A 22,604-nucleotide genomic window follows, 5' to 3' on the forward strand; every position below is an offset into this window, starting at 1 on the left:
AGTTAATAGCAATCGATAACAGTTGTGAGTTCCCTTCGTCTTTTGATCGGGCTAAAATCCAAATACTCACAAACGCTCAAGTGAGAATTAATGAGTTGTTGGAGTTGAAGGTCGGGGATCATTTATTCAAAATCTTGGTGCATGAAGTTGATCCTTCCTTCAAACCTAATTCTTGGGTTCCTGAAGATTGCGATATTTCTTTAGATCTTGATCCTCCAATTGGGTTGTGATTGTTCGGCTGCTGTATTCAGAGGCGTTTTTAAGTTTGTGGTTGTAATTGTTGGTTTTTTGTTGTTGTTATGTTATCTTACATCTTGAGGTGATTTAGGGGCTTTTTGGTTGACGATGTAAGATTTCTAGGTGATATGGGTTGTATTGGTGTTTATTCCCGTATGTGGGTTTGGTGTTACCTCATGTACTTAGTATTATATTTAATAAAATATGAGGCACTCTTTTCTCCCTTCCTTGTTCTTCAACATACTTCTAAGTATGTGGAAGAATACGAAGGGAGTTTTTAATGAGACCTCCAACTTCTATCAAAAAAAAATAGACTGAGTAGCTGACTTCTAATATGATATGACAAGATAAACTTCTATCTAGATTACAAAGACTCATAAGACTTAACTTTCTTATCATAAAAAACTCCTAAACAAATGAGACAACTACTACTACAACTACTACACGGCTGCTTCTGACATTTAGTATGACATTTTGGTGTGATCAGTTTCTTTTTGTAGTCTCTTTGATGTTTTATCATGGAAATATTTAACTCATTGCTATTATACATGGCAGGTTAGACTGAAACAGTTTGAGGCTACCCTAAGTGCCTCCCCAAAAGATGCAACTGCACTTGAAGTGAGTCTGAGAATATGTTGTGTTTAATTTTTCTCTGATAACATTAGCCGCTATTCTTGGATTACTACTTTCTTCTCAAGATGACTCACTTCACAAATTTCTTTTTCATTTTTACGTTTTTGTTTTCCTTATCTTAGTTAACTCTGAAAAGTTGAATTTTAGAAAGTGTTATTAATTAAAACCATTAAGGAAGTTGATGCAGAACAAGTCGGTAAAAATATTAGAGTTCTAGTGGGGAAAACAGAAATGGATAGAAGCACTTAGGAAGAAACTGGGACATCAAGGGAGAAGTTGATGAACTGGGGGAGAAAAGCCAAATTCAATCAATAGGCGAAGAACAATTACAATACTCACCATTCAATAAACTATCTAAACTGAAATAACCTAGTATATATATAACTAAACCCAAGACGTCATATAATGCAAAATACCAAATACAACCATAAAAACCTATTACTTGGAAAAGAAATAAAATCTGACTTATAAAAAGTAACCTAAATAAACTTAATATTTATAAAGATTCCATTCAAACCAGAACATTATAAAATAAAGTCTTATACTCACCTGCCTATTGCTCTTCCATTTAATGATTTGTTCTTCGATAAGAGTTTCATTGGTTTTTTTGGGTTAATTTCTGACTTTGGTGTGGTGATAGGCTTCCTCAAGCTTTGAGTCTCTGAATGCATTTTGAATGCCTCAGATTATGAACAAGCAGTAAATAATAGGATTAGTATTTTGTGTTATCGGGAAGTGGAAGATTGGCTACACAATAAGAAAAAGCTTTAAATATGCATGACAACAGATTTTCTGAAGCCAAATACTGATAGTTTTGTTTTAAATAGAGCTTCTCGAGTAGTTAAAGCTTGATCTTTCACGGTGTAAGCATAAAAAACTTATAATTTATTGAATCTGGTGACTGGTTTTAAAAGATATTATTGACTTTTGCATCTTTAACATACACATTATCTATCAATTTTAATGAGTGATTTATCATAATTCATCCAAGTTCGTCCTTTGGAGTTAAGAGACTTCTTACCAGTGACAACTATTATGATTACCCTGTTACATAATACTATAAAATGGTTTCAGCCTCGCTTTATACTATATTTTCCCCTTGACTTTCTGAATCAGCTTTTTGCACTCTTAGTAATTTGAGAATTGATGTCTACTTGTGTTACTTATTATATTTATAATTGGATGCTACACAGTGATTTCCTTTCTTCTTTCTTCTTTTGGATAAGAAGTGAATGACTTATTTTGGAATTTGCTTCCTGAATTCCCATCGAATGAGTTTACAGCTTTGCCAATGCTTTTCAACTGGAATAGTTTGCCAAAACTACTCTCCAAGGGGACACCTTAGCAGTTAGGACTTGCAACTTCAACTTGGACATCATAGGTTCAGTTTTAAAAACTTGATATGGGCAGGATGAGGGTTTATGGGATAGGGGAGGTTATCTGCCATAATGTAGCCTAAGATCAGATATACCAGGAAAAGAAAAACATTCTGCACACTAGAAATTATAAACGAGTAACCTTTTGATGATGTTCTGTCATTTGTCTCTAGGGACATCTATACATATATTGGTGTATATGCTATTATTAAATAGAAAAATGCTTGTCTACTCAGCATATATGAACCTGTGTCATCAATCTAAAATTTAAGAGGTCCTGCAGGGAGCAGCAGTTACGTTGACAGAATTAGGTGATTATGCACGAGCAGCTTCTATGCTTCAGGAGTTGGCCAAGGTTTGCTAATCTTGGATATACTATGCAATTTATGTGGTGTATGTTGCTCCAGTTTTTCTTTCTTTTTATTATTACAGAAAATCAACTAATGCTCTATGTTAACTTACTAACTAATATTCATATTCTATAGGAGAAAACTAGTGACCCTGAAGTTTTCCGTTTGCTTGGAGAAGTTAAATATGAACTTAGGGATTATGATGGCAGTGCTGCTGCTTATAAACTTTCTGATGCGGTAACTGTTCTCTATATGCTTTGGGAATTTTTCTGTTACTGTTTTTTAGTTCTAATACGGGGCTCATTTATTTGTTGAGTTAACGGCAAGCGTTAACTATGATATGAAACAATGCTTCTAACTAGCTAGCCCGTGGTACTTTTTCTTTTCTTCTCTCATTTGTTTGTTATGCAATAGAGTGCATGATAACCTTAACCCCATGATTGGATTGGAGTGGGGGAGGGGAAAGGATCATCCTTTCCTTTGTTTGGATATACATTTATATTTAAACAAGGAAAAGTAGGGGAAATTGAGTTTCCCTTGCTGTCCCATTGAGCTTGTTGCGTTTTGACGTCAAAACTGAAGGGTTACTAACATCATATTTGGTTCCTCTCAAGTCCTCTTAAAGTCCATGTCATAGGCAGACATGGGATTAGTTTCCCTCTCTGCGTGATAGAATGCTTTGCAAACTGCATAAATACGGGACACATTTCTGTAGCCAGGAAAACTTATACGTATGCTTCAAAGTTTTCATTTTGGCTTCCATAGACATGCTATAAAACCATTTAGCGGAGATAGAAAGAGAAGAAGGTTTGACATCACTTGCTTGCACTGATAAGGTGACATGAAACAGAATGAACCTTATTGTTCCCTTTAAATCCAAACTTGAGCATGACTTTCCCCAAATATTCTAAACCGAGGCCTAAATTATAGTTTTAGACAAGATATAGATTTCTTGAAATAACAAACTGAAAGACTACCCTATCAAAAAGTCCAAGTGGCTGTTTCATGATTTCTTTCTTTTTCTAGGGTTCATAAAAGCAAGCATGCATGCTTTATGTATATAGACAATACAATGGGCATGCTTTAGCCTTTATGTATATAGACAATACAATGGGCAATTCAAGGTGCTTGCTAGAAATATGTGGAACAAGCCAAGGGTCTTTGTTGGAGGAAAGAATTTTTTTTTATAGAAACAGGGCCTCATTAATAACCCCTTCATAACCATTAAGCTCCTAGAAACTCAATGATCATAGGAAGGAGGAAAAGAGCGCCCAAAGATTTATTACTATAGCAATAGATACAACTAGTTCAGAACATAGAATACAACATAAAACCCCTTTAAACCAACCCCAAAGACAACCACCAAATACAAACAAAACACAAGCCCTTGTGCTATCCTATGCCTGATTTAGCTAAACGATCAGCTTCCACATTTATACGTCTGTTAACAAGCCTAGTAGTTACATTGAACTGACTAACTAACTTGGCTATAACTCTGACCGCTTGAACATAAAGATCTGGACATGTCTCCGGATTGGAAATCCACTTTAGTGCATTATAAGAATCACTCTCTAGAATTAGACTTCCTTTATCCCTCCAAACCGATTTCAAAAACAAATCTAACCCAGAATGAATAGCTTTTAACTCAGCAAGGATTGGGGGCCTAGTCCAGTCGATCTTGAGAAAAACTCCAACCTTTTACAATCAGCATCTCTTAGCACACCACCAATAACACTGCATCTCCAGTCAAAATTAACTGCCCCATCAACATTAAGTTTTAAAAAACCCGGGGGTGGGGGACACCACTTAGACTCGAACATAACAGACCTCGAAAGAATACGATGCTGACCAACCAAAGTTAAGTCTCCTACGAGGTAATCCAAAGGGATAGAAATATTAGAATACTTAGCCAAGAATCATGAAGCCACCGTATACCTGACCAAAAAAAAGAGCTTAACTTTATCCAACCTACCCTTCTCAAACACAATGTCATTTCTACATTTCCACACAGTCCACAAAACAGCACCTGACACAAATTTCCAGATTTCCGAATGATGAACTAAATCCAACCAGAAAAACATAAAACTTCCGGGAGTATTAGGTAAAACAGAATATAAATTCCACATTTGAAGAAACCTCACCCAAATCCCCCAAACAACTTTACATTCAAAGAACAAATGGCACACCGACTCAGTATCCTCACCACAAACCGAACAGGAAGAATCCTCAATACCTCTAATACCCTGCCTCAATAAGGCAGTTTTAACTGCCAACTTCTGGTGGAGAACCTGCCAAATAAACACCTCTATTTTTGGAGGCATTAAACCAGTCCAAACTATCTTAGACCAACACAACTCCGGAGATGACAAGGCAGAGATTAAATTAGTACAATATTTAACTGAATAAATACCTTCCCCGTTACCCTTCCAAATGTAGCAATCATCCACCTCCGAGTCAATACGAACATTTTCCAGCAGAAGAAACAATTCATACCTTAATGCAAACTCACTCTCCATCAAGTTTCTTCTCAATTGAATGTCCCAAACCCACCTCCCATTGCTAAAACTTCCGTAGTTCGCAATTACCCCATCCTTTTTGACTGACAAAGCGAACAACCTTGGATATTTAAACTTCAACGGTGAATTACATAACCAACTATCATGCCAAAACAAAATTGATTCTCCCTCCCCACTTGTAAAATAAGATGATTACGAAAACACAAACCAAAAGCATCATTCGACCGATAGTTGTTAATGACTCCTTTCCACAGCCAAGATGCAAGGGAGGATGTATAATTGTCCATCGCAATAGATCTTCTATCTAAATTATACTTACAACAAACCAACCTCTTCCACCAAGACTCCTTCTCACTACTAAACTTACACACCCATTTTCCCAAAAGAGCCCTATTCCTCAAATTTAAATCGGTGATATCCAAACCCCCAAAATCTTTCTTTCTACAAACTATCGACCATTTCACCCAGTGTATCCGATTTTTCTGAGCAGTACAACCCCACAAAAAATTTGCCATTAGAGCTTCCAACTTTCTCCGAATTCCAACCGACATTTTGAATAAGGACATATAATAGTTTGGTAGCGAATTCAAGACTGATTTAACTAGAACAGCCCTTCCCGCAAGGGATAAAGTTCCTGTTTTCCACCCAGCCAGCTTGTGAAAAAAGTTCTTGACAATTGGTTCCCAAAGGGTAACCGAATTTCTACTTGCACTCAAAGGAAGCCCTAGATACTCCGTCAAAACAACACCCAATAGAGCTTGCCCACTCTGACTATATTATCATCCACATTTATGCCATAAATCTTACTCTTCGAAAGATTCAACTTCAAACCAGTGCACAATTCAAAGATAACCAAAATTCTCTTTAAGTTCTTCAATTGAGCTTCTGAAGCTTTGCAAAAAATTATCAAATCATCAGCAAATTGAAAATGAGATAGTGAGAAAGAATTATTGTCACATCCAATCTGAAAACCATCAAACAACCCTAACTCAACTGCTTTAGAAAGCAGAAGATTAAGAAATTCAGCCCCTAAATTGAACAAAAGCGGTGATAATGAACAACCTTGGCGTAAACCCGTGAAACTTTAAAACTTTCTGTGGGAGAGCCATTCACTAAAACTGAAATGGAAGTTGAAGATAAACACTCTAGAACCCAAGACCGCCATCTCTGACCAAACCCCATGTACTCCATAATTGAGTAAGATTTCCCAATCCAAAGTATCATAGGCTTTATTAAAATCCACTTTGAACACTAAACCTTTCCTCCCTTTCCTCCAATAGTCAATGCCTTCATTAGCAATGGAGCAATCACAAATTTGTCTACCAGGAATGAATGCAAACTATGAATGACCAATCAACATGTCTATGTACAACCTTAATCTTTTTTAAAGAACTTTAGACAGAATTTTGTACAAACCCCCTACCAAACTAATAGGCCTATAATCCTCTATTCCAACCGAGTTCGGTTTCTTCGGAATTAACGTAATAAAAGAGTGATTCACGCCTTTGCTAAGTTTCTTCCCCTTATAGAACCCCTTAAAAAACTCCATAATTTCATTTTTCAAAACCGGCCAAAATCTCTTAGAGAATCCCATATTCAACCCATCCGGCCCCGGAACCTTATTACTATCCGAAGAGGCGATTGCCTTCCAAATTTCATCTTCCGAAAAATTCCTTTCCAAACCATCTCTCTGCTCCTCGAAAAGTCTTCTGAAATTAAGTTCCAAATATTCCACCTCCAAAGTAGGCTTACAATTATATGCTTTCTTGAAATAAAGAAAGATATGGGATTTTATTAAATTTGGATCCAAAGTCTGAGTACCATCCACTTCCAGCGACTTTAAAGCATTAACTCTACCTCTGTTCGATGCACACTGGTGGAAATATTTTGTGTTTCGATCACCATCCCGTATCCAAATCGCCCTCGATTTTTGAAACCAAATAAGTTCATCATTTTTACAAAGACCAAAGTTCTCTCTTATCTCTTACAATGTCCTCCATTGAAACCATTGGATTCCCACTTTGAACTTCTGCTTCCCGAACAGAAATTAACTTCTCCAACTTCTCAATGAACTTCTCAAAAAATATAACTTGACTGTAGCATGTAGCAACTAGGCAAACATCTCCAGTTTACGCTCTGAGTTAACTTCCACTGAAATATCTATTCTCAACCATCTATGTATGCTTCAAAGAGTGCATTTTGGCTTCCATAGCTTCTCATTAACTGGAAATGGAAATGCTTCAATAAAAGGGTTGGGAATAAATAATATTTCGGAGAGGTACAAAAGATCGTGATATAAAATTTTGGATAAACTGTTTGCCTTCACAAAGAGCAATAGGGAGTTAAATTAGTGGGCCGAGAAAGAGACTGGCATTGTGGTTTGATTCTAATGCTTCCTCTACTGTTTCAACTTTATCTATGAAATCATTTTATGGATCAAGACTGGTGATCTTCGGGCCTTCGTAGTTCCTACTCATGCTTTAACATGTTTGTGGATCCAACTCTAATTATGCTTTATTCTAGAGCTAGTTAGAGGAGTGCATATTGTCCTATATGATTCAACTTGAGTCTAAATTATTCATCCCTTTTTCTCACATTGGTTGTATAATGCAAAATTCAGTTGACTTATGAAGCCCTGAATGAAATGTACAACAATATTTTCCTTTACATGTATTGATTCTCTCTTTCTTGGTTAATCAAAATGTGTTTTTACTCCATGAATACTTTATTCTTCATAATAGGTGTCCAAAGATGTCGACTTTGAGGTTTTACGTGGCCTTACAAATGCATTGATTGCTGCTAAAAGGCCATATGAGGTAAGTATCTGGCTAAGTTCTGAAATAATTGTTTACTTGTTGCTTTGGTACCCAGCCTTGTCTGGGTAATAGGACTGGCTGATTTTTTGGTTATCATCTTCATTTAGCGATGTAATATGGTATTCAGGATATAATATGATGGCTGATCACTGTAACAATTTTTTATTCGGTTTCACTACTGTAAATTGATTCAAAATGTTGGTTTATAAGGATGCTTCCCACTTTTGGTTTAGAATATCATAACAGACCCCATTAAATTACACGACATGCAGTTTGATCTTGTTGAATAAGAAACCACTTAGTTCTCCTGTTCCAGAAAATTAACATGTCAATTTTTTTAGGGCCAGTGAAACCTCAAATTAATGATGTGTAGTAGATTAGTATGAGCTGTGTGGGTTTATGTTTACTAGTAGAGAGGGCTTCCAATTGTCTGCTTAAGCGCATGAAAATGGGATGTCTAGATATTTGAGGGACTCAATTGTATCTAGACAAGTGTCAACTGTTCACTGACTATTAATGTCTTTATCCCATCCTATCCTGCTTTTCCTTGTGTGGGTTTATCTTTTTTTTACCTGTTTTTTAACATTTAGATATAATCTTTGTCAATTATTTTAAGTTAGCAGTATTTGTGTCATATATACATTTGTTATTATACAGAGTTCTTTATAAATTTCTTTTCTTTTGTTTTCCTAGCATCTCTCTTCTCTTCTCCTGTCTCTTTTTCACTATCATTTCTTTCCCTCGTTCTTCGTTATCTAGTCTTCTTTCCTCTTGTGATCCATCTTATGCTCTTTGAAACATGTTTTTGAGTTTGGGATTTTATGTCGGAGCCATCTTTGAGAGCGTATCTTTTGCAATGCATCTAATTAGTGATTTAGTGCTGTGGTGGAATTTTTGGTTCAGTACAGTAGTATCCTGGGAGCCATTGTACTAGTAGTGAAAATTTATTTTTGTCTCCTGAAAAATGCTACAAACCAGTCCTTACACATTAAAAAATGGTGCAAACGAGGAATTTTTTTAACCCATTAGAAATTTTACGTTAAATGGATCCTGTGTATTGTTAGGTGATAACTTTGTATTTTTTTCTTATAAGGTGGCATGCACATGTTGACTTTTTTTTAGAATATGGACTATTCTGTCATATATGACACATCCTTAAAATATATATATAAAGAATTCAAAAATAAAAATATTATATAAAATTTAAAAATAATTAAAAAACTCGATTTAAAAAAATCCTAAAACATTCTAAAAATTCAAAACAGAGTTCCAAAATATTGGAAAAACAAAAAATTACTAAGAACTTAAAATTTGTTTTGCAGATAGATTTGGTTACTGTTCAGTTTATATTATGGATGGTTTCTCAACATAAAAGTAAAGCAAATTTCTTTTTGGGGTCTGGATGGAATTTAAAAGTCAAGAAACTAGTATTCGGGAAAGTAATACGCATGCTATAATTTTAATCTTTATACTGCATATGTTTAAATACCGTCATGTATATGCAGGCTGTTCAATACCTTCTGTCCTCTCGTGAACGCCTGAATATGGAAAGGTCAACTCGTCCTAATTTCAAGGCTGACAGCAGTAATATGGAAACAGAGCCACAGAATCTGGACCCTATTCAGGTCAGTTGGCCTCATCATAATCAATTGCATATCTAGCAAAGCATAATGAGTATTTTTGTTCTTGAAGTTTTTTTTTAGCAAAATGGAGATATATATGCTGTTTAATTATTAGTTACTGGTTAACTTTTCTGTGGACTGAAGATAAATATCTTTTCTGCTCATTCCATTTTTGGGTTTATGTACCCGGTTAATGGAATGGAATGGTTTTTTTTTTGAAAGAAAATATTATTTTATTACTAGGAATAAAAAGCATTGCCCGGGGTCTCGTTGAAAAACCTCCCTAAACGTAAATAAAGAAAAAAGAGTGTACGCAAGCAATGACCACAAGAACAGACAACCACCACCAAATTCAACCATAAACCCATCCGGAAAACACCAAACAAAAGCAAAAAACAAACCAACACACTAATGCACTACTCATCCAGAAATGGAACCAAAAGCTAACTTGGCCAAATGATCAGCTGCCAAATTACGATTGCGAGGAACATGTCTCATGAGGAAGTTTACACTATTAAACATTGCAGCAATCAGCCGAAGAATCGACGCCCATTCCATGGGAATATAGAACTCGGATCCCTTATCCAATTTACCACCCCTTCACAATCGCACTCTAAAATAAGATCCGCTGTCGAGTTACATGCAGAATCCGTATACAAATTAACTACATACTTCGCAGCTAAGATTTCAGCCAACAACGGGGATCCCCCACCAATTGGAACCGAGAAAGATACCAAGGTAGCACCACTGGAATCTCTAAGGATTCCCCCAATACCTCCACCGCTACCGTCGATCCGCATCGACCCATCCACATTGAACTTCACAAAACCTTTCGGAGGTGGGATCCAAACCAAAGGAGGTGTAGCAGATTTTTTCAGAAGATGAGCATCTTTTGCAATCAAGAGATCATTAGCCAGGTTTTCCACAGTAAAAGGAGACTAAGGAAACTTGGCCGACAACCAGCAGGCTGCTCTATACTTAACTAGGAAGACCAATTGAAACCAATCAAACTTCTTTCCATGAAAACCCACTTCATTTTTAAGAAGCCAAGTAGACCAAATAATAGCAAATGGCAAAACACCCCATATTATTTTATATAGCAGAATAGATGGAAGGGACTCACACCACACCTGCAGAAAATTGACAGGCTCTAAAGGGAAGGCCACAGAGATACCCCAAAGATTTAAAAAATTCCCCAAACTCTCCAAACAGCCATGCAAGAAAGAAAAGATGATCAATTGACTCCGGAATGTCTGAACATATTAGGTAGCTACATCCTGAACCACAACCCATCTCTTCTCGAGTTCCACTCTAACCGAAACTCTACGACGAAGAACCCACCATAGAAAAACTTCTACTCTAAAAGGGGCATTCCCATCCAGACATGTCTCCTCCAATTAAAACCTGCCCGCTCCCTATCAAATGCTAGATTCGACACTGGTTTAACCGAATAAACTCCATCAGACAAACCCAACCATTTAACCCAATCCGACCGAGAAGCTGAGCTTACAAAACTTTCAAGCAAACGCAGCAAGCCTTCCCATTGCAATCTTTCCCAATCAAAAACCTCCCTCCTAAGAAAAATATTTCAACTCCACCCTACTTCATTCTTAACACCAAAATCGGATATTGGACCCTTCTTGTTAATCGCAAGAGCAAATATCCTCGGAAACAACTCTTGAATTGGTCGATTACCTAATCACTTATCTTGCCAGAACCTGATGCCTTTCCCATCTCTCACCTGGATTTGAAATAAATCGATTAGGCCATTGTCTCCTCCACCCCTTATATAAGTAGCAAAAATCCCGCGCTGTATCCATGAAGCTCCATGAGAGAGCGATCGAGGAGGGAGTAAAGCATTCAGATCTAGACTGTACTTTGCCGAGGCACAAGTTTCCATGGAGTCGACTTTTTGTTATAAAATCGCCAGCACCACTTACCAAGGAAACCGAAAATTTTCCGTCTAAGGTCAACGAATCCTATACCACCAAAGTCCACTGGTTTACAAACTTCAGCCCAACTAACCCAATGGATGGTCTTCTTGTCTTGAGAACCACCCCACAGAAACCTCGCAAACAAACCATTAAGCTTCTTATATACCGAAACGGGTAATCTAAAAAGAGACAAAAAATAAGAGGGCAAATTAGATAGCACATATTTTATCAAAGCAATTCGCCCTCAAAGGATAAGGAAACTGACTTCCATCCCGCAAGTCTGTTTTGCACTTTCTCTATCACAGGTTCCCAAAGCCTAGCCGAATTCCGAACAGCTCCAAGCGGAAGGCATAAGTACGTAGACGGAAACGATCCTACAGCGCAACCGATAGAGTTCGCCTAACTTGTAACCGGTTCTTCTTCAATCTTCACCCTAAATACAATACATTTTTTTTCAGATTTAGCTCGAGACCCGAGGCAAGCTAAAAAATTCGGAGAACTCTTTTTGCATTCTTCAATTGAGTTTCTGAGGCACCAATGAACAGAATTAAATCATCGGCATATTGAAGATGAGACACCATAACTACCGAAGGACCTCTTCCTACTACACAACCCGACAGAAACCCAACCTGTACTGCTTTTTGTAGCATCAGATTTAATGCTTCTCCTACAAGATTAAAAAGTAGGGGAGAAAGGGGGCAACCCTGGCGAAGGTTCGCGAGCTAATTGGAAACTCTCCGTAGGGGAACCGTTAACCAGCACCGAAATAGATGCCGAGGAAATGCAAGCCAAAACCCATTTATTCCACCTCGACCCAAAACCCATTTCTTTTAAGACCTTCATAAGGAAACCACACTCAACCATATCGTAAGCCTTCCTAAAATCAGTTTTAAAAACAATTCCCGGTCGACCATTCTTCTTGCTCCAATCAATAACCTCATTAGCAATCAAGGTGCAATCTAAGATTTGCCTTCCCGGGATAAAAGTGAACTGAGAAGAACCCACCAAAATATCCAGCACCGATCGAAGATGGTTAGCTAACACCTTACTCAGCAATTTTTACACCCCTCCGACTAAACTAATTGGTCTGAACTCCTCCAAAGATTGAGGATTTAATTTCTTCGGAATCAAAGCGATGAAAGACTGATTTAGGCGCGAATCTATCTCCCCAGAGTTAAAAAACTCATTAAAAAGCTCAGGATTCAGACCTTCAAATCCGGCTAGAATTTCTTACAAAAAATTAAGATTGAAGCCATCCGGCTCCGGGGCACGATTACCATCTGAGCTTTCCAAAGCTTGACATGTTTCCTTCTCAGAAAACCTTTTCTTCAACCAACAGCATTGTTCAGCGCCTAACTTCGGAAAGGGCATAATCATCTCGTCAACTTTCAACGCAACCTTCTTATTATAGACACTTCGAAAATATGAATGGATCATTCTTTTCAAGCCAGCCTAGTCATCGATCATCCTCCCATCCTGAGCCAGCGAAAGTGTCGAGTTACACCGCCTCCTAGTAGAAGCAAAGTTGTGGAAAAAACTAGTGTTCCGATCACCCTTCACCACCCATCTCACCCTCAATTTCTGTAGCCAAGATCTTTCCTCCTTCCTATATTCCTCCCAAAGCCTACATTTTAGGCTTCTTAATTCTGCCATAACAATATGAATTCCCCATTTGCCTGCAAATCCAATTCAACCTTACTGATTTCTTGTTCTAGTTCCTCAATTCGAGACTTAAAGTGAAAGGATTGCTTCTTCGACCAGCCTATCGTAGCCGCTCTCGAAGCAAACAATAGCTTAGCAATCCTCTTGCTACCATTATCAGAAGCTACCTCTTTAATTGCATCCTTAACGACATAGGCAAAACTGCTATCCTCCAACCAAAAGTTAAAGCAACAAAAAGGTTTTCGGCCCCAATTGATCTTAACCTCTTCTAACTCTACAACATTGTGATCCGATAACGATTTCGGCAGTAACTTCTGGTAGATCAAAGGGAAAATTGCTAAAAAATCATTTGAGACAAGAAAACGATCCAACCTCACATTCGTCACTTTGTCCTATTACTGGACCAACTGAAAGAACCCCTACCAAAGGCAAGTCAACCATGCTAAACAAAACTCCTAAAAAAGCCAATTACCCTTAGATTTATGGAGACTCCGAGTTTCTTCTCAGGATGAAGAAATGCTTTAAAATCCCACCACACACCACGAAATTGAATTGTTAGTAATTAAATCAGTCAGATCGCTAAAAAAACTCCTCCTCCTCCCCTTCAACTGAAGATCCATAAACATTTAGAAATCCGTATCTAGAAAACTTCCCCGAAATTGATCCGATCATAGCAACATACCTTCTATTAACGATTCTAGATGCCTCCACAAAAAATTTCGAATCCCAAATTCAAAGGAGACCTCCTGCTGTACCTTCTGCCGAACTACAAACCCATTCCAAGTCCCCTGAACCCCAAAGCCTCCTACAAATAGACACAAACCCCAGTCAACTTTGTTTCCTGGACGAAAACCATCTTGCTTTAGTCTTACGAATTAATTTATTCACAGCACTTATCTTTTCCACCCTACCGAACCCTCTGATGTTCCAAGTGACTATTGTGAAATCCATTTAAACCAAAACAGAAACCTCAGACCACACGCCTCTCTCACAATCACAACACCCGATTGAGCGCCTCCTCCAGAGCCCTTACTTTTCCCGACACTGCCTCTTTGCCACCTTTGAAAGAAACTTGCAACAAATTACTCACTTGCCATACCACTTCAACCTTCTCGCGAATCTCATCATCAGACCCTTTCTCGCGCACTACCGGCCTGGTTCATCCACTTCTTCAAGAGATTCAATAACAAGTCTTCTAACCACTCTTCTTGTCATATCTCTTGACCCCAGCGCACCCCTTCTCTTAGAAATCAGAAGCGACTCCGAAACTACAAGAGAAAAATTCAGATTTGAGTTTAAAAAGAGAAGACTTTCTGGAACACTCTCAACAGAACCCGAACACTGCTTTTGAGTTGCCTCCTCTCCCAAAAAATTAACATTTCCTTTGGGCCCATTAAATTCAGCAGCATTAACATTCATAACAGCCAATTTCAATCTATCAACTTCATCATCATTCAGATCCACAATATCATTATAATTACGGGGCCCAGATAAGGAAACACACCTGTCTTTAGGCCCATCAGCCCAAGGGTTAGAATCCACCTCAGCTAGCAATATCTGACCATCGTTTAATTCTTTTCCACAATACTCGCTTAAACTTTTGTAGCCGAAACCCCTACCTCACTGCCGACACCCACATTGAATTCTTGCATCCACCTTGCACGAACGAGTTATCATCCTCCTCGATTATGAGATCCGCCGTCGACATGCCTCCAACCTTTTTGGAGACCGAAGCGTCACCAACAAAAGCATCCTCTAGCCGAGCTTGACTCTTCGGTGACACAGCAACTCTCATCGGAGAACCGATCCCATTGCCGAAACCATTACCAGCGCCGGCGATAGCATGGCCAGAAAAATCTTATGGAGCCCAAACATCAGCGAACTTCCCATTTTCTTCCACAAACCCAGATTTCAAGAATCCACACTCGGCCTCAGTAACCTCCACTTTGATAATGAAATCTCTCCCTTTAGACCGGATTCTAATCGACTCTGGAATGTCGAACCTGTACGCCACCCTGACTACCATTCTTGCCAAAGAAAAATCCTCCCTTTCTCTCGTCGATTCCTCCAGTTCAACAAAAGATCCCCATTTGTTACCCAAGGTCGAAAATAAATTATGATGCCACAGATGCAGGGGAACTCCAATCAGGACACAAGAGTAGAAGGCTGAAGCAAATCCAGACTTGTCATGAAAGGGAGCAGTATGTTTGAACCAGTAATCTCATCCATCCTCCTTTCTTTCCACGCTTCCTCCAAATCCTCCACCGAACTAAACGTCAAAATACAAGAGTTCTTCGAATTTTCCCGTTTAGCAAGCTTGGCATGATACCCTCTTCTTCGAGAGCTATCTTCACTAGATCAAAATCAAAATTCTCATTCATTCCTACTAATGAACTCTTTATCCATTCCACCTCCTCTGAAGGAAACTAAAACTCCAAAACGTTGGAATCCTTTTCCCTTTCCTCTGCCTTTTGATCTTCTACGCTAAAGTCTGGAACAACCATTACTTTCGCTCCCTGGACTTCTTTGTGCGGTTCACCACTTGCCTCATTTTCTTTCCCTTGCAGAGCCTCTGCGTACGACCTAGAATCTATTTCTTTGGATATCCATACCTTTATGTTCTTTTGCTGATTCGCAAGCTCACTCTACTTCTCCTCTGAGCCCACCGTTCGATTAGCTTTTACACTCACCATAGACTGTCTAGGGAACATCGCTCTCGAGACCGAGACAGCTCTACCATCGATCTTAGCATTGTTCATTACTCTTATACCATTCTCCAAATCATTCTTCATAGCAAACCGAACAAAAGCAAAGTTGAAACCCTTGTACTTTGGATTCTTAATGTTTCTCGGAATGAAAGCTTGAACCACTCTCCCATGTTGATTGAAAACTTCCCTCAAAGCACCACTTGACACTCTTTTGTTGAGATTATCAACGAAAGCCGTCCACTGTTCGCCGGACTGATAGCCCCTGTCCCCAAAATATCTTTGATGGCCTTCACCCTTGGAACACTCTTTCTGACGCTCCACTCCTTGGACCTTTCATATTCTTGTCTTAAGATTGGCACTTATTTCCTCTCAACCTCACCACCAAAAGAAAATGACCTCACGTTAATCCTATAGACTACATTGATAATGTCCTCATGTGAAATTTATTATTGAAGACATTTTTTGGCATTATGTGATTTTAGAAAGATTGAGTCTGTCAAGCTCAAATAGACACTAGAATCAAATGACCTCACCTTAATCCTATAGACTACACTGATAATGACCTCATGTGAAATTTATTATTGATGACATTTTTTTTGAATGGAATGGTTTGGAAATGAACTTTACAATTGTTTGGCTGTTGGAAATGCTGCCATACTTTTAATGATGCCATACTTTTGATGGTATACTGCTTTTAACATAGCAACCTTTCTTGCTAAAGATTTGCCATCTTATTAATGATTCTTTAACGAAATGGCATACCACTTGTATTGCAAGATGTTACATGGCTTTTTTTCTTATATGTCCTACTTTAGAAAGTCTATTATGTCAGTGTATAATATATTTACGCTTTCATAAACACAGAAGGAAAACTTGAACACTTTGTGAATGGACAGCTTCTAGTCATTAATTATCCACTTTAAGTCAATTTCCAATATTGAAAGCTTATCTCCAGTCTTTTCTTTTAAAAATGCCAACTACAGTTAAAGTAGTGATATTTCATTCACATCGTATATTTCCAGGGTAAGTTCTGTAGTAATAGCACAGCATTCCAGAATAATACTCAAGAAAAAAGAAGTAAAATACAAATTACTAACAATACAAATTCAACTTGTTACATCCCCTTTGGGCTATGTCCACAAATCAATATATAGTCAACTAAAAGAAAATCCTGCAATTTGTAACTTTTGCACGGACAAAGCTACAAACCTTAGAAATATTATTTCGCACCATACAAAAACCTACAATACTTTAAAATATATACGGTTTCTCACAGCTACTTAATTATGAATGTTAATATCTAACAATTTCTTTTTTAAAAAGAATATCTAACAAATTGAAAAGTGGAAATTGGGCGGGTTGTTTTTTTTTTCCTGAAGATATAGGTTCCTTTAGATTATATTGGCTCCTATTGTTGACTTTTTAAGTTAATCCTGATTCAGTTCAACTATGTATTGGCATGTTGAGTCAAGTCAGTTTAGTTTGGGTCATTCACTTTAGACAACTTTGGGTGGATCGAATTTGTTGATAAGTAAGTTTCTTCTTGATGGCAACAATTATCATCCGATTCATCTTCTTGATGGTAACAAATATCATCTGATTCTTGGACTTTGTTTATGTGATGTCTCTCAGATTGATTTACTACTTGGAAAAGCCTATTCAGACTGGGGGCACATTAGTGATGCAGTAGCTGTTTACGACCAACTAATTTCTAGCCATCCAAATGACTTCCGAGGTTACTTAGCCAAGGTTCTATTTACTTTTCTCTCCTTTCCCTCTTGTTCATTTTCTTGAAATGTATTTCTTCATCATTCTTCAGCTATTCTAATTTTCCTTGTTTATTTCTTGCTGGTCTATAATTACGTTTTTAACATATAAAAATCATAAGATGATGGTAAGTGATGTACTTCTTATCTGATATTTCTTCAGGGAATTATTTTGAAAGAAAATGGCAATGCTGGGGGTGCAGAGAGGATGTTTATACAAGTGAGTATATCGTGTCTAATAGCTTACTTAAAACTTTTTTTTTTGACTCGGAATATGTCTGGTGTGCTCTTTTCTAAATCATGAACTAAGCAATGCAATTTTTTGACAAAATAAAAATTATACTCACTCAGCAAAAACTAAAAGGGTTCATTTAAGTCACTATCGTGTCCGTCTCAGGCTTGTTATGCATGCTTTACACATTTATGACCCGAAATTTGTGGTGTCATAAATATGTTGACACAATTTTAATACAGAACATGATTAAATGAAGCCCATTCATAACACCTCTTTGATATTGTTTTGTTGTGGATACATTACTATATCCATCTGAAGTGAGAGAAGCTCCAACTTCTCTCTAACCAGGCGTTTTCAAATTTCAAATTTCCAAGGGAGAGAGAAAATATGGGTGTCGTTTATACAGCCCTCACTACCGTCATCCATCATTAGTCTTCCACCTTCAGTCGCTTGTCGTCCGCCGTCCTCCGACCATCGTCCGCCGTCCTCCAACCACCGTTCGCCGTCTTCCGACCACCGTCCACCGCCGCACTCCGACATCCTTTTGACGCCGTTTTTCTCAAGGATATTCGTCTACCCACAACGTTTCCTTTTTCCTGGTTATTTTTGTTAGATTCCTTTTCAATCGGAGCAAATCTACTTGCCTTTCTTCGCCGTTCTTTTCCACCACCAGTTTCCCGAGTTTCGTTTTAATCGATCCACTGTACTCGTCGGATGCTCGTGACAAAAACCCAAGTTCTCTACTGTGAATAATCACTGCTGGTCAACGGATCTTCTTGAGAAAAACTTATTTTTCCAGATCGTAGTTATTGGCTCTGGGTTTTCACGTTTGGAGGCATATCTTACCTAGCATTTTACTTCTCTGATTTTTTCGTTCAAATCTGCATTCAGACAGTTTGTCAAGTCTCTAGGTGTTTTATTTCAACAGTCAGTCATCATGCCAAGTGCTGGAATCCTACCTTATCTCAAGATGAGACCTCCGGTTCAAGTTCCTTCACCCTCTGCAGCTGCGCATTCTCTGTCATCTCACCTTTCTCATCGTGATGAGGTTCGTACTATCTTCATTATGGGTCTGCCTGAAGATGTCAAAGAGAGAGAGTTGCAGAATTTTCTGAGATGACTTCCAGGTTTTGAAGATTCACATTTGAGCTTCAAGGGAGATAAGCCCAAGGGTTTCGCACTCTTCTCAACTGTTAAATTTGCAGTTGCTGCCAAGGATGCCCTTCAGAAAATAGTTTTTGACGCTAAGTTAAAGTCCTTCTTGCACATTGAGATGGCAAGGAAGAATCTTGTTGTTAAAAGAGTAGTTACAGATTCTGATTTTGACAAGTATGGAGGTTTTCCTGTTCCTCCAGTACTGTCATTGCCAATTCCAGCTTCTGTAGCATCTCCTAGTTTTCATGTGTCAGTTAAAGAAGTCTGTTGCGATGAAAAATCTGCAGTAAATGGTGTACACGAGGGATCCAGGGAGTCGATCACAAAGGGGTGCAGAGTTGACAAGTCTGGATGCTTCACGTTATTTGTTGAAAATTTACCAGAGAAGATTCATTGGGAGAGGTTTGGATCTCTTTTTTGCTCTCATGGTCGGGTACTTGATGTTTTTATTCCAACTAAAAGGAATTCAAAAGGAGTTCGCTTTGGTTTTATTCGCTTCGCATCAATCGAAGAAGCAAGGAGAGCAATCTCAAAAATGAATGGCTCTCGTATCGACGACAACAAAATTGGTGTTTCTTTCGCTAAATTCAAACCTCGACATTCCTATTGGAGAAAGTCCTCGACAGGTGTTCTTCGCAAGTCCGGGATGGAAGATGATTCGAGGATGAATCATTATAAAGTTGAAGGTGTTATAGATGAAGAAAAACTTCAGGTGTTGAGCAATTGTCTAGTCGGGTGGTGCAAGGACTTTGTCAAAATTGGTCATCTCGCTAGACAAATGCAAGCGAAGGGCCTCACTGGCTTCACCTTAATGAGAGCTGTTGGTAATGCGATTTTAATGATTTTCGAAGACAATGCTTCACTGAGAAGTGTAAAGAACGATAAATCAAAGATTCTCGCATAGTGGTTCTCCTTAGTCGAAGCTTGGTCAGAGAGTTTGGTAATGGAGTGTCGTCGAGTATGGTTAGTTTGCGAGGGTGTTCCTTTTCACACATGGAATTGGAATACTTTCAAGAACATTGCTGATAAGTGGGGTTTATTACTAGCTATCGACGAAAGTTGTCATTCTCCATCATCCTTTGATCGGGCAAAAATTCAAGTCCTCACAAAGGCTGATGCGAGAATTGATGCGATGGTGGAATTGAAGGTTGGTGACAACTTCTTCAAGGTCATGGTGCATGAGATAGAGCCTTCATTCAAACCAAACTCTTGGGCTCCTGAAGAAGACGAGTCTCATTAGATCTTGTTTCTTCAATTGTGGTTTTGTTTTAGTTCATATGGTTGTAGGTGTTGCTTTTAATTTGCATTATGTTCTGTTGCGTTATTTTATTCCTACTGTTGGTGGTGTAATTAGAAGTAAGGTGATTAGACTGTGGCTTTGTATGAGGTTATATGAGGTTAAGGTGTTTGTTGTAATGGTGTTCATCACCATGAGAGGATATTCCGTGGTGTCTTTTGTATCGGGTATTATTATCAATAAAATTTGAGGTACTCTTTTCTTCCTTCCAATGTTCGTTAACATACTTTAAGTATGTGAACGAATAAGAAGGGAGTTTTTAATGAGACCTCCAACTTCTATCAAAAAAAAAATATTGTTTTGTTGTGTCATTTATGTAGTAGAAAATTACAGTTATGTCTGTTGTTATGGTTTGTTGATGAATTTTGAACATCTTTTACAAAGATTTGAGACTTGAATTTTAAGAGTTTGAAATGAATATCATATTTGGAGGAAGTCTTTTTCCATTATTTTATGGGCAGAATTGCTGGAAATACAATGATTAATTTCTTTGGTTTAGGGTGACAATGAGTTCCAACCCAAAATTTCCCCAAAGATGCTGAATCTAAATTTGACCTCGCTTGGCTTCATTTAAAACAAAAACAAAAGGAAAGGTAACCTTAAATTACCTGGTCATCCAAATGTGAATCCCAACTCTAAAATCCTAAACCAACCTTGAGAACCATGCTCAAATGGTTACATCTTATAGAAAAGCTAAAAAATAATCCTTAATTAATTTGAACCCAAAACGAAACATACTTCAAATGGTTCGAACCCATCCTATTGCTACTTCTACAAGCGTTTCTCTTTGTTTCCTTATCATTGTCATGAGTAAAAGACAAGATGCTTATCTTCATTTGTGCATGTATGAAGCAAATTCTTTTTTAGCTAAAACCCTGGTGTCCTGCAGGCTCGATTTTTTGCCCCCGAGAAGGCTAAAGCACTCGTAGAGCGCTACTCAAGACGGTGAAAGTTTCGGTGACTACATGGGTATTCCTCACAAGCCTCTCTGATGTGAGTCAGCCACATTCTTTAAAGATGATTAATTATATGGTGATAATGTAGTTTTTCGTTTCAGTTTTGTCTCCGCTTTAGTTCCAAGAATATTGAAGTTTTCCCGTCAAATTCAATCGTAAGATCGGCACGTTTCGTTCTTTTATATCCACATGAACATTTCATTGGCAAAAAATGTAGCATAGGTGACAGCCACATTCATAGCAAATAGTAATGAACTCAAATCCGTTGTAGGGATGGTTTGCTTCAGGTTAGCTGCATAATCTGAACGATGACTGCATTTGGAATTGAATAATGTTGACTGTCGTGGAAAGATGCACTTCTGAAATACATTGTGTTCCATGATGATGTAATATTTAATTTGTAAAGAAATTTATGATGAAAACGTTGGAAAATTTTAAAACATTCCCCGTAAAATGATGGATGTCAAATCAAATAAATCACAATCATTTGTGTGGATTTGGACCGAGTCAAGGTTCTTTGGGCAAATATGTGGACCCGAATCGTGCTTTTAACATCTCGATATTCTTTTCGGCACCAAACAAATTATGACCTAATTGGATTTCAACAAATGCATTATTATAATATTTTATGCCTTACTAAGTCTATGACTTAGCGTGTAAATGATTTATACGTAGGTACTGAGAAGCAGGAGGATCAAAGCTAAGTTCAAAGGAACAACATATCTCTGCTCAAAGATCAGAAGTAAATTACACAGTATGTCTTGTTATGTGATAAATAGGTTGACATGTAAATAAAGTCGGTAAATTAAGTATGTATGCTCTGATCGAGTTCTGTAATGTTTTAAACGTATTTATGTAAATGATAACTTTATAGTGATGAAAGTTTAAATTTTTATGAGTTTTATATGTGTTGGACTGAAATTACTGTAGCAATGCATCTGTACACTGTAGCAGTGCATCGATACACATTTTAAATGCGATATTTTTGTGTATCAGTACACTGTTCACGACACTGTACGGTACACTGTTCACGACACTATAGCAGTGCATCGGTACACTATTCACGATACTGTTTATTACTATCCACAGTACTATTTACACAGTATCAATATTATTCATACGGTATAATACTATTCATAAAAATATTTTTTGCCTTAAATTTGTTATAATGAACATAATTCAACAGTATATTATTGTATTTTCTTAATATAAGTTCAAATGTTCTGATATTTTGTAAGAATATTATTTTAAAAGTCAATATGATATCTCGGACTCGTATCTGGGTCGGGTACGGGTTGAGGGTGTTATAAGGCGCCTCAACACATCAAGGAGGGGACCTAT

At 37.8% G+C, this 22,604-nt stretch overlaps 1 protein-coding gene across 2 annotated transcripts in view; it reads left to right on the top strand.

Moving 5' to 3' along the window:
• The window catches only part of LOC120195944, a 35,774-nt gene extending 14,244 nt beyond the window's left edge, over window positions 1-21,530 (top strand). The window contains exons 8-16 of one of the 2 annotated variants that reach the window (XM_039197873.1): window positions 793-855; window positions 2,530-2,601; window positions 2,732-2,833; window positions 7,854-7,928; window positions 9,434-9,553; window positions 17,487-17,603; window positions 17,784-17,840; window positions 21,197-21,276; window positions 21,365-21,528. In XM_039197873.1, coding sequence (XP_039053804.1) covers window positions 793-855; window positions 2,530-2,601; window positions 2,732-2,833; window positions 7,854-7,928; window positions 9,434-9,553; window positions 17,487-17,603; window positions 17,784-17,840; window positions 21,197-21,256 — 666 coding nt within the window. In that variant the 3' untranslated portion in view covers window positions 21,257-21,276; window positions 21,365-21,528. Of the gene's footprint in view, window positions 1-792; window positions 856-2,529; window positions 2,602-2,731; window positions 2,834-7,853; window positions 7,929-9,433; window positions 9,554-17,486; window positions 17,604-17,783; window positions 17,841-21,196 lie in introns of both variants that reach the window. The other variant, XM_039197872.1, reaches the window with a different exon arrangement.
• The last annotated feature ends 1,074 nt before the right edge of the window (window positions 21,531-22,604 follow it).

Source organism: Hibiscus syriacus, unplaced genomic scaffold (genome assembly GCF_006381635.1).
Source record: "Hibiscus syriacus cultivar Baekdansim isolate YM2019G1 unplaced genomic scaffold, ASM638163v2 tig00117021_pilon, whole genome shotgun sequence".
NCBI classification, from domain to species: Eukaryota; Viridiplantae; Streptophyta; class Magnoliopsida; order Malvales; family Malvaceae; genus Hibiscus; species Hibiscus syriacus.